We start from the raw sequence: 12,796 nt of genomic DNA, 5'->3' as shown, positions 1-12,796 counted from the left end.
AAGCAGGCAACCCCAAAATGCTGTGACAAGGACAGCGAGGCCTCTGCAGACTCAGCACATAAAATGGGTCACTGATGGGGCATTTCACTCACACAACTCCATGTGCCCGCCTTTCTTTTTCCTTGCCTTGAAGACATTTGCACGTAAACAAGTAAAACTAAGACAAGGGGTAAGAAAGTGACGGTGAGGAACGGTGAGGGGAAAGGGAAGCGTCCCACAGTCCTGCTCTGGAGACTGCATCCTCACAGCTCCTGCCGGCTGGCTCCTGAGCTCCCATCCTGGTGCTGCTGCAGAAATAAAGGCCCATTGAGAAGTCTGGCTCCAAATTAGCATTTGAATTCCCTTGTAGCCTGTTGTCAGATGGGCAGGAGGTGGGTGCTAGTCTCGGTTGCTCAGCGCTGATATACAAAGGTGGCTTTAAAAGGTCCTTATTTTTCTAAAGGCAAGAAATGCATTGCTCAGACTGTGGATACTTTCTTTCTTTTTTTTTTTTTTTTCTTTTTTTCCTTTCGCTCTCCCATTCTTCTCCGTTTCACCCTTTTCCTGGGTCAGGCTGAGCCACAGATAGACACGTCTTGGTATTGTTAGCCCTGTCTGACCTACTTCTCTCCCTCCCCTCGGCCCCGTGTTATGGATGCTGGTGCTATGGAAACCTGCTTGACATGCCAGTGCCACAAAGCCGGGGCCACCAGCTGCACCCTCGGGAGTTTCCCTCCCAAAGAAAGTTAGCAGCCGGGGAAATTCAAGGGTGTCCTCCATCCGTCCCACCAGGGACTGGGGCGCTCTTCGGTGGCCTCGGGGCACCGGTGCTGTTCTCCCTCCTGCCAGAGCACAGCATTTCGGTCTGGTGCCCGCTTGTAAAGCCGCACCAGACCGTACCCAGCCGGGGCCAGCACGTCACGGACAGGGAAGTACACGTGGGTGTCCTTGAAGTTTTCACGATAATAAGCTACAAACTCCTGCACCTTGATCCCAAAGCCTTCCAGGAACCTGGCTGGGATCCTGGGAACGCGGAGGTGGCAACACCTGCGCTCTGGCCGTGCCTGGGGCGGGTGGCAGCTGCTGTGTGCGGGGACAGAGCCCTGCACAGAGCCCGCCCCGCCGGGGACCGAGGCTGTTTACAAGTTCAGCCTCTGGACCTCTTGTGATAAAAAAGTTCTCGCTGGTTCTGCGGGTTTCCTTTGCTCTGCTTATCCTGGGAGCCTGTGGCACTATCAGGGTGGATTTTTTTTCCAAATACCGCACTCCAAACGCTCTTTCTCCCCGCTGCTGGCAATGAACTGGCAGCCGTAAGGGGAGGAAGCAGGGAGGAGCTGTGGAGTCCACGCTTTGCTTTGTGTCTGTCGTGAGCGTCCTCAGGAGATCCTGCGAGGCTCCAGGACCTTAAAGGCAGAGCCTGGCCCAGCACGGATCGAACTGGAAGCAGGCAGACCCGTGGATGAGCGCCGCGGCTGTGCCGGCTGCCCGCTGAGCGCTGCCCCGGGCACCTCTCGGGGTGCAGCCAGCGGTGCTGGCACCGGCGGCGGCCCGGGGCCGGCGGGGGTCGCTGCCCTGGGACCCCCGGGACCCACCGCCCCCGGGACCCCCACCGCCCCCGGGACCCTCCGCCCCCGGGACCCCCCGCCCCCGGGACCCCCCGCCCCCGGGACCCACCGTCCCCAGGACCCCCACCGCCCCCGGGACCCACCGTCCCCGGGACCCCCACCGTCCCCAGGACCCCCCGCCCCCAGGACCCCCCGCCCCCGGGCCCGCCCGGCTCGGCCGCGGGCCGCCAGCGCCCTCTCCCGACGCCGGGGAGAAGCGGCGGGGCCGGGGCCGGCACAAATCCCGGGAGGAGCGGGGACAGCATCCGGCGGGAACGGGGACGCGAATCCCAAAGGAGCGGGGCTGCCGGCCTCGCCTGGCCCCATGGCGGGGGCAGCGGTGGGAGCCTCCTCTCAGCGCTGGAGCGGAGCCCACGGGAGCGCAGCAATGCCGCTGGATCACCTCGAAACTGGGGCTCACCGGGTGCCTTTCACACCGCAGGGACGGTGATCCGGGTGGAGGTGCAGCCCCCCAGCACACCCTGTGCCAGCCCAGCCCAGCCCAGTGCCTTCAGCACTTCTGCAGCAGGTTCAGGCGGGCAAACTGGTGCCATACAGCACCAGCACAGCGTGCTGGGCAGCAGCATCATGAATTGAGTAAATCCCAAAATCACTGACTGTTTTGAACCATCGATCAGTGTAAAGTGGTTTTCTTTGACTGATGAAGCAGCAGAGCAATGATAGCAGCTCTGGTGGAGGGGAGCAGCTTCCCTTCTGCTCGGGGCACCTGAAATACCCCTCTGACAGTGGCTTGAAGGACGGATGATGTGCCCGTCAGATTTTCTGTGGCAGAGCTGGCGATGGCAGCACCAAGGCCAGAGCCTGACTGCGCCGTGCCAGGATTTTTAATGGTCTTCTGTGCATCCAAGGGGAGAAGCCGGCTACAATCTCACTGCTGAATCATTAATTTCCCTGCTCTGAGTCATCCTGCGGCCCTGTCACACACAGAGCGGGCACAAGCGGGGCTGAGGTGGGCAGTGGCTCCAGCTTGATACAGCGGTTTAGAAAATTGGTTGTAGGATAAAAGACAGAGATTGTGTCTACAGAACCAGTGAGCACCCACTTGGACTGACCCCAGAAAGCAGGGTTTTGATGCAGAGTCAGGACCTGCACCCCAGCTGGGGCTGGTCCTTCTGCATTAACTCTCTGGAAAGTGACTGGTTATACTGGTAAAAAGGTGAGGACTGGGGAACATCTTCAGGAGATGGTAGGACCTGTTAATGTAAAGGCTAATTGAAATCTCACTGTGAAATCTGTTCCTCCCTGACTTTGCTAAGGCACAGCCAGGGTTAAACTATGCTCAGAATTTTCTGAAATGGGTCACCAAAGATGCCAGGAGAAAAAGTTATTGTTTATCTTGCTGTGACACCTGAGGTGAGGATGGGGCCCTGATGCACTGAAAGCTTTGCAGAGACAAGTGTTGTACAATTATTTTTGTTTGGCTTTAAGCCTTACCTCACAGCATTTGCCAGTTTCAATGCAGCAGCATGACTCCAAGGCAGGAGAGCCTGAAAGGGAAATTGACTGGGGGCTTTGCTGGAGAAGCCAATTTAAAATGTATGGAAGGAAAAGAAACAATGTGAAAAATTATTCATTTCCTCCAAAAAGCCCCTGCCTTTTGTTCTTACAGTCCAGATATGCCTACTGCTGAGAGAGCAGTGGGCTTTACAATGTGGTTGGACTGGCATCATGCTCATGCAATTATTTTCAGTCTCTGGGTTTGGTGTGAATTCCCCTCATGATGACACACAGAACACTCCTGGTATTTCCTGTTGCATGAACAAGAGGGCACCAGTGGCCAAAAGCATCAGTATTATGCATACTGATATGCATAATAATCCAGCCCCTCCTGATGCAGGAGGAACCTGAGCACTAGGTAAACCACTTTTCAGTGCTGAGTGGCTCAGTACCCAATCCATGAGCTCAACATCTCCAAAAATCAGCTTCTCCCTCCTCAGAGCTCTCCTCCCATGGCACACAGGGCTGCAGGCTTTGTTGGATTGCATGTCAGGGAAACAAAGGCAGCCACCTTGCACTCACACACTCATGTTTCTGTTCTCTGCTAGCTGCAGACTCACAAAGAGACACCCAGCACAGCAAGTTCAGTGACCTTTTATTTGGGCCTGCAGTCACTGGGACATGTTCAAAGTGGCACACAGCAGTGGTGATGATTTTGCACAGCCTGATTTACAGCAGTGGCTGATAACCAGCATGAGGGCACCAACAGACTTTTGCACAACATGTTGGTGGCTACTCCAGTTTATCCCTCACCTCTTTTGTTATGTCTCAGCCCACATCTGGTTCCAGACAAATGCCTTTCTTAGGTGTGGGCCTTGGAAAACTGGCATGAATCTGTGTTCTGTGCCTGGGCTGAGGGCAGAGCCACTGGATAATGGAGAACACATGGCACTTCCCTTTGGCAACCCACTGGGAAACTCAGACTGAGAAGAGTTTGCTTTTATTTGTCCTTGTTTGGGGTTGGTGTTTCCACATCAGACACGATGGAGCCGCCAGATGTGGAGCACTTGGCACACCCAATGCCATGGGAGAAAAATATCTCCTAAAACAGCTCAGCAGCTCCTGCCAGTGCTGGACAGTGAGGAAGGAGGTGTTAAAAGCTCGGGCGAGGGTGGATTTCTCATTGAGGGCTGTTGAGTTGCAGCCAGTCTGTTAAGGCAGGCAGGAGGGAGCAGGACTCGAAGATGAGGACAGTGGTGAAGCACAGAGGAGTGGGTCATGCTGTGAGAAGCTGGAGGACGTCCAGCCCCACATAGTGAGAGAGGAAGAAATGCAGGATGCCCAGGGCTGACACTGCAATGAGAATCCAGAGAACTCCGGCGCTGAAGTATATCGGGGCGAGTCTGGTGGGAGAGAGGCAGCTGCTGACACCGAGCTTCCCGCCTGGGAACAGCCCCTTCCTCCCTGCTTTCCACCCCCTGGCTGTCCCCTGCCCCCTGAGTGGGGTCCCATGCCCTGCTTCCACCTCGAGGGAGCAAACACACACACCAAAAGGGCTTGGGGCAGCCCCAGCCTTGCCCAGTATCTGTGTTGCTGCCCCAGCCCCGTGTCTGTGTTCACATTATGCCCAGGAGACAAGGCTGAGTCATGCAGGAGCCCCAGAGCACCCAAAAGTTGTTCCCTGAGGGCTGCTGTGTGTGAGTGTGTGTATGTGTGTAACTGTGTGAGTGTGCAAGAGTGTGCAGCTGTGTGTAAGAGCACGCAAGAGTGTGTGAGAGTGAGTTTACCTTTCTGAGGATGATGCCTTGTATCCCATGAAGTAGCAGTAGCGGGCGTAGAGATAGAGCAGACCCAAGGCTGCAGCCAGACCTGTGTTTAAGAGAGATCCCAGTGACCATCTCCAAAGCCTTCTCAGAGCTGCTTCTCAGAGCAGCCCAAAGTGAAGGAATAGAGACTGTGTCGTCTGGCGCTACCCTCCCATCAGAGACAGAATTACTGCTTAATTTGTTGTTCAGAAGTTGAGCAGGACCTGAGGACTGAGGCAGCACGCAGGGGAACAGATCCAGTGACAAACCAGGTAATGGGATATTCTCACCTTGATGGAAGAAGAGTCCAGCCTGCCACAGAAGTGCCAGGAAGATGGGAAAATACTCAGAGGAGTTCACCCTGCCAGGAAAGAGAAGCGTCATAAACTAGGGAAAGGAAGGAAGCTCTTCCTCTTCTGCTTCCTCTAGCAGTTTCCGGACACTGGAGGCTTTTGCTTTTTAGAACTAATGTTGTCATAAAAAGCCACCAGGCTCCAGTTGCTGTCCCAGCTTTATCCACAGAAATTAAACAATGGAAAGAACAGGGTCTCCAGCAAACAAGAAATTAAGTAAAAGATTCCCAGGTCAGACTGTGCACAGAAAGACTCCATGAACCACTCCCACTGCTGCTTCCCAAGTGCTGCAGCTCAAACCCTGCTGTGGATGCCCCAAAGCCCCAAGCTGTAGGGAAGGTCTGTCCCTCGAGTACATAAAGCCAGAGCAGCCTGGGCTTTCTGCAGGAGTTGGAGGGAGCACATAACTCTTGGGATTGTTTGCATGCTATGCCCTGTCCTCCCAAAGGCACAGTAGCATCAAAAGATGCTGGATGAAGCTGAGACTAGGCTAGTGAAGGAGCAAGAAGGGGATGGCTGAGGGGATCCAGCTCAAGCTACTCAGTTGCTTTTTTTCCACTGGTCAGCTACAACAATATGAAAGCTCCTCCCTCCCCACTGCAGCCCTAGCACAGAAGTCACAGCAGAGATGCTGGGTTATCCTCATCCCAGCACCAGCTGAGCTCTCTCTGGGAACTTGTCCTTCCCAGTGAGGGAGATTCAGAGCAGGGCTGGAGCTGCCTGAGGTTTGGCACCACTTGGATAAAACCAGTCTAAGTCTTAGGCACCAAGGGTTATGTCTTTAAGAGCCCTTCACTGTACAGCAGAGTTTTCTCTGTGTTTTTCTCTGCTGTTTCTATCAGCAATGTCTGGTTTAGGATTCAAGAGCCAACCCAGTCCTGATGCTGACTCTTCAACCCATTGATTAACCTCGAGGGAAGTAGTTGCTTAATTACAGTTCCAGGAAACAAGAGCAACGCAGGGGAAAGGCAGTGCCGGTACATGAGATCTGACAAACGTCGAGTAAGAGGAGTTCCTTACTGTGCTCGAAAGATCCTTTCAAATTCAGGAGGGCCTGAGATCTTTGGAGGTGAAATGCCAAACAACCTCCTAGCATAGATCACCTGGAGGAAGAAGTAGGCTGCAGCAAAAGAGAGAAAAGTAGCAGTGGTCAGTCCTGTGGCTGGGCATGGTGGAGCCAGGAGCTGGCCAGAGGCTGTGGAAAAAGATCTGCAGTGTCCTCCTAAGCCCACACCCCCACACAGCAGAGAAAGTTAGAATAAAATCCCAGGTACCTTTTAGAAAAGGAAAAGGAATGACCCAGAGCTATAGTGAAGCAAGTAATGTACTACCAGTGTTATCTGCTTTCTTGTATAATCAGCAGTTGGTAAAATCTGTTACTTCAGATGCACTTTATTACTGACAATTTCAAGGCTTTTTCGTTCTTTTAATTTTTTCCTCTTCTAAATTCTGGTATCTGTGTAGGGTTGGAGCTGATGCCACAGATAAGCCAACCAGATACAGAATTAAATTGGCATGCAATGTGGACCTGTGGCTAGGAGATGTTCCATGTGGCCCACCACAGCCCATACTTCCACCTTTTCACAGCAGAGCTCTTTGTATGCCACACATCTGCATGCACTTCGGGAGCTGCTGTAAACCCAAAGAGGGAAATTCTACATGTTTGCAGAGGGAAAGATCTACCCAAAAAAATCTGAAAGGAGGGGGTAGGTCAGTTCAGAGAAGGGGCTTCTCATGCACTTGTTTGGTTGAATGCTCTCCAGAACCCAAGCAAGATATCAGCTCCCTGTCTGAAAAGCTGTGAAGTGCCAGTGCAGCAGGAGACATTGAATATGAAAGCAAAAGAAAATCAGTGGAGTTACAGTAGATTGATCCAGCCAGTACTTGAGCACACACATCCAATGGTCCCTACCTTGCTCCAGGACTCCCAGGACTGTCACGGCAGCCAGCCAATGAATCTGATCCAACATACTGACTTGTCCAGAACCTAGAAAGTCTTATTTCTTGGTCAGAAGTTCCTCTGGCCAGGTTCAGTCCTTGCTAATGTGGCAGTTTGCGATGGTATCTGGCAGCCTAGGTTGGTTCTAATTGAACAAAGCAAAGGTTTAGTCCGTGGTACCAAGAGCCATGAGCAGCCTGGTGCGTTATCATACTGTGGACATGGAAATCAGTGGAGCCAGGTTTAATGGAGTATTTCCGTTCCCACCCACCCTTTTCAGGAACAGAGTTAAGAGGAAGTGGAAAAGCCAGTAGAGTCACAAATGTGAGAGATAAGGGAACTGGAGCTGAATGGATGGACAAAAGTCAATAGCCCACTAATCCACTCCCCCCAGGGCATCTGCTTCAGGCCAGGGCACATCCCCTTTGCTAATGTTGCAGGAGAAACCAACGCTCTGCTTGGGCTGTTGTGTCACACCAGAGCACAGGCAGCATTCCAAGGAACATATCCCTGTGTACATAATCCTACATAGACTCTGGATAGCATGTCCTGGGCACATAGAGTGACTTATGGCCACGGCGCTGAGACCCTGCGTGAAAAACACTCTGAGAGGGTAAGAGAGGATGTGATAAAGTATAAAAGGTCTCTAGAGCTGTCCTGCACACTAATATTTTATCTGGGGATGGGCCCTGCAGAATGACTGTCAGACGCCAAGGGGGTTTCAGAGCCAGCCCTCACCCCAGAAAGGCTGGGAGATGTGCATTTAAGGCTTCTGATCAATCCTCAGCCCAGTCAATTCTCACCATAAACGACAGAGTAAGTTCTTTGTGAGGAAAATCCTGCAGAATTCATCAGGACATAGCAAAAAGAAAATTATATTTTCATGTGTCAGAACAGACCCATTTGTCTAGGTCCCATGTAACAGCACAACAGCTGGCACACACAGAAGCTGCTGGGACCATCAGCTTTGTTTCCTTCCTCTCTCTTCATTCAATGAATTTTCCCATCAGACCAGGGAAAAAGCAAAGCAGGTTAAGACAAAGTGATCGTTGAACACCACTGTTATAGAAAGTTATATTAAAGCAGTTTACAGAAATTACATTGTACACCTGATGTCTTTGATAGGTCTAAGAAGTAATATGCTGGTTCTGGTTTTCTGCCTCTCTATAAGCCATAAAGGCACCCAAAATAGCAATAACTATGTCCCAGCTTGGTGTTTTTCCAAATCAAATACACACCCCATTGTTTTTCAAACACCAGCTCTAAGATTAATTCCTTTATTTCAGAATTGAAGCTTTTCATTGCAGTGACTGTTTAGAAATATGAGGAACATTGTGTCTATTTAGTTGTCAAAGAAATTAAGGACTCCCCTGTGTCAGCTCAAGAAGGGCAGAGGTCTTGCAGTGCTTACTGATGTTTGATTTCCCTTTGCTCCTGTCTGATAACAGCCTGCTAGTGAAAGAAAATAAAGAAAACAACTGAGCAGAAAAGATTTGAGCTTACACCCCCATCAGATGACAGTGCACTGTGAGCTGTATCAACAGTGTCAAATGTGTGCATGGAATCTGGGCCAGGAGGAGCTGCACAGGCTGCCACAGAGCATTCCTGCTCTCCAGATCACCAGTAAACATAAAACACTTCTAGCATCATTTTCTGTCATCATCTAGCATGGTCTAAATATAATAAAGGCTAATAGAAACATGAATGAATAAACAAGCACAGATGTCTCCCCCCTCCTCTTCCCTGCTCCATAAACATAGTTTTTCAAGCTGCTTTTTAAACTCCTGAAGAGCACAACCTTTTTTGTCCCTGTTTTTCACATCAGAAGTCACTTTATTTTCCATTCTCCCTCCAAGCTTACAAGGAACAGGCACAAGTACCCCGGTCCCAGCACCAAATGCCCCTGGGTGACAGACTTGTCATGGGTGGGCAGCCTCTGCACGCATGGACTGCAGCATGTTGCAATACCTCATCCTCCAAGGCTGACACAGACAAGTTCCCTTCTAGGCAAAGACAAGTCCTGCAGTCCCAGCTGCACCTCAGGGTGGATTTCTGAGCAGGAGCTACTGAAATGCTGAACCCCTCTCCCACTCCCTGGCTCTGCACTCCAGGGTTTGCTGTGTGAATGTGGCCCCACGTCAGAGGGCACAGACCAAAGTCCTCACACCTCCCACTGAGTCAGCACTGCAGGCATTTCTCTGTGCCCATGGTTGCTTCTGCCACCTCTTCCTGCAGCCAATAATCCTTTCTGCTTCCTATTTTTCACTGTAGGGATACACTCTTAGCTGGACTGCAGCACCAATTAAAAATGAAAAATAATTATGGGATTAAAAATAATCCCATTTAATTTAAAAATTAAAAATAATAATCTTGGGAAGAAAAATTATCAACACAATGCCTTGGAGGAGTTTTTAAGCATCCATGGGGGCTTACAGCACCCATTACTTGCCTGGACCAGCAGGGAAAGGAGAAGCCAGCAGTGCTGAGTCCAGCACCGTTCCACGCAGTAACATTCCCTGGAAATGTATTTCAGGAACGAGCAACGGCTCAAGAGCTTTCTGCCAGTGGAAGGGAGAACATTTTGCAGATGAGCAACTCACCCTTCAGCTGTGAAACGTGGAGGTGCCTCCTTCTTCCAATCCTATTGCACAAATATAGAAATAGTTTCTAATGAAGGTCGTACTTGTGCTTCCTTTCCTTCTGGATCCTTTTGCAGCCACTATGTACATCCAAACCCATGACTGTGGGACTGCTTGTGAGAACAGTTACTGTCTTTGTAACAACCACAAAGAAAAAAAGAGAGGAGGGGTCATGAAAAGAATTTTTTCTCACAGAGAAGAAAGAATTTTTCTAGTTCGAGAGAAAGAGAGCTCAGCCCCGAGCAACTCAGTCTCTTTAAATATAACTCCTCAGGGTGGGGTGGTGGGGCTGGTGATATGTCCTCCTGACCTCCCATTCCCATGGAGGCTTCTCTTAAACTCAGACCTACAAGTGTTGAAATTTTTCTGGAATTCTTGGATTTTCCATCTGTGTAAGGAAGGACATGCTAAAAATATGGCAAGAGAAAGAAGAATTGATTCTTTTACCCTTTAGGAAGGCAAAGCTGGCCACGTGTTCCCAGGAAGTGGGGACAGCTGCAGACAATTTGTGCTCTGTGATTCTCAACAGGACTCAGAGCAAGTCATAAGCTGGATCAGATCTCCTGATCACATTGAAATGTGTTCTGGGTTCTGCATTTTGAAAAAACTATAAGAACTTTGCATGACAAGAATTACCATGTCTTTCTAAAATGAGCATATATCCAGAGGGTCCTCCTTTCACAAAGTAAAAGAGCAGGTGGTTGGTTTTGCCAGCAACATCCAGATTGGCATTATACAACTCACCTCTTGAGTACAAACTCAGTGTATATTGGAGATGCGCCTTAGCCTGTTCATCCAGACCGATTTCAGATCATATTCCTGACATTTTTATATCTATGGCAGATCAAAGAGTCATATAAATGTTCACAAATATTTAGTTACAGCAAAATTTCTAGGGGTCAAACCAATCTCTGGGCTGCTTGAATGCTTCTGCATGGAGCAGGACCACAGGCAAGCACCTATTGACAGCACTTCTCATCTCAGTAAAGGTGAAGGGCTACACTTTAGAGATCAAAAGGGAAAACATAAAAAGTCATTTTCTAGAAAGCAAGATGGAAAGCTGAGTCTTTGGAAAACCACATAAATGAATATATATACTAATTTGTTTAGGGATCGTTTGGAGAATTTTTTTTAAAGCTTTCTTCTAATGGAGTTTAGTGAGCTTTATCCATATGCACATTAAGTCTGACTGGAGGGCACATCAGTATAAAAGCAATGCCAAAACTCTCCACTTAATTCATCATCCGAAGGCACTGGTACATGCAAATGAATTATACCCCTTCATTTATGATCAACATCTGTTAAAAATATTCATTAAATGTCTCTCTTGCCCTGCCTTGTCTTGTGTTATTGTCACACAAGGAAGGCCTTTTCCATGTGTTTTGCCAATTTTCCTACCTCCTGTTCAACAGAAAGTCAGGAATAGCTAATGAGCAAAAAGGAACAATGCCAGAAAGTGGCTGGCTTGAAGAATAAATCTCTGGAGCGATAAGTGCATATGTCAGGGAGGGGACCATTTCCCTTTGCAGAGGGACAAACAAGCCTTTCAAACATCTTTGGAAGCTCTTATGTTAACATATACTTAGTATTATCCTATAATGATGTGGGGAAAAATTGCAAGTATACAGGGTACATCAGAATACATCAAAGACTGAAGAGTGGTCATGAAGTGCAGCTTTGCTTTTCCTAAATTAGAGGGGTGAAGAAATAGAGCTGCTCAGCATTTCTGTCTTGTTTAGACCAGCACACCCAGATGCTGGCTGGACCCAGCTGGTTATGAGATAAAGCTAGGCAAGGCATTGGAGAGGGGCAGAGTGAGGACTGCTCTAAGGAGACATTTTCCAGGGCAAAGGCTGAAATTCCTAATAGGTCTCCTGCAAAGAAGAGACCCCTGGCTTGTAAGAAACAGGGAAAGTCAGGGAACTCACCTGAAGTGGGGAGGTGCTGCTGTGCAAAGTCATATATTCAGCGATGGGCAATCAGGAAAGCACTGGTCCCTCTGCCTTATGCTGACTTTTCACATCAAAGTTCTGTCCCACACAGGGCTGAAGGAAAGGAGATGGTCTGGGGGGAGATCTGCCATAGGTCCTCACTGCTCTTCCCTCCTTGCTTAGTGCTGCAGGACTGTGCCCCAGCCTGAGTCCTGCTGAGTGTCCTGCCCTCTGTCACCCTGTCTGTACCACGGGCATAGCCCAGCCAGACAAAGACAGGGCGTGAGACCACAGAGTGTCCAGTGATCACAGAGGCCCGTGGACAAACTTGTGCAAGAGCAGAAGGCACCGGGAGCAGGAAACTGACAAATGTTTCTGTAGAGCTCTACTGATGTCAGCAGCGTCAAAAAGTTTTGAAATATATCTTGAAAATGAATCAAAGGCAAATTCTGTGAATGAGAGCAGATCATCATTTGGACTGTTCTTTGAAGCCATTCACCCTCATGTCTCCAGAAGATGCTCCAAGTGATGTGCTGGGCAGGGAATGGAGCCCAGGTAGGAGGGGGGACACCCCCAGTGAGGGGCGCACACACCCTGCTGCAGCTGGGAGGCTGCAAGTGCACTGGAAGCAGAGTGAAGAGGCTGCCTGGGGCACGCAGCACTGAGCACAGAGGAACACAAACAGGCTCTGTTTCTTCTCCCATCTCCAAAGCAGAAATTAAACAGAGCCAGCCTCCACGTCTCCTGCTGGCACAAGACCAGGGACACAGCAGCAACTACAGATCATGGGAGCAAGATGTGAGTGTGGGAGCAGACAGGTTTTTGGTTACTGGCCATCATTTCTTGTGGCCTTTCTGACACAACAACCTATGTGCTCCATACTGCACAGGACTGGGATGCTGCCTAACTTGACGTGTCCTGGTGGTGGCCACTCCTGTTAGGAGAATTCTCAGTGCCAAGTCAGTGCTTGATGCCTCCTGACTATGCCAGCTTCAGCCTGCAGGGCTGCATCCATGCCCTGCCTCCCAGGCTGCAGGATTGGAGCAGCCTTTATCCAGGGCCTGGGGAGGAAAAGCAGATTCAGCATC

The 12,796-nt window shown here is 50.0% G+C and overlaps 1 protein-coding gene across 5 annotated transcripts; it reads right to left on the bottom strand.

The window, feature by feature from the left end:
* Nucleotides 1–3,679: 3,679 nt before the first annotated feature.
* Nucleotides 3,680–12,217, bottom strand: LOC135280174 (leukotriene C4 synthase-like). Of its 5 annotated transcripts, none has more exons than XM_064387935.1 (7): nt 11,706–12,217; nt 9,739–9,910; nt 7,112–7,283; nt 6,220–6,319; nt 5,137–5,207; nt 4,829–4,910; nt 3,680–4,444 (listed from the first exon to the last, which is right to left on the bottom strand). In XM_064387935.1, the coding sequence occupies exons 3-7, from the start codon at nt 7,167–7,169 to the stop codon at nt 4,318–4,320; spliced, it is 438 nt and encodes a 145-aa protein (XP_064244005.1). In that variant the 5' UTR covers nt 7,170–7,283; nt 9,739–9,910; nt 11,706–12,217; the 3' UTR covers nt 3,680–4,317. The 5 variants fall into 5 exon arrangements, with proteins under 5 accessions (XP_064244005.1, XP_064244006.1, XP_064244004.1 ...); XM_064387936.1 differs by lacking the exons at nt 9,739–9,910; nt 11,706–12,217 and adding exons at nt 8,550–8,590; nt 9,107–9,417; XM_064387934.1 differs by lacking the exons at nt 9,739–9,910; nt 11,706–12,217 and adding an exon at nt 9,107–9,416.
* Nucleotides 12,218–12,796: the final 579 nt, after the last annotated feature.

The sequence above is a fragment of the Passer domesticus genome, chromosome 13, assembly GCF_036417665.1.
Source record: "Passer domesticus isolate bPasDom1 chromosome 13, bPasDom1.hap1, whole genome shotgun sequence".
NCBI lineage: Eukaryota > Metazoa > Chordata > Aves > Passeriformes > Passeridae > Passer > Passer domesticus.
The sequence above is the reverse complement of the archived record's forward strand: the minus strand, read 5'-3'. Positions and strand labels throughout refer to the sequence as shown.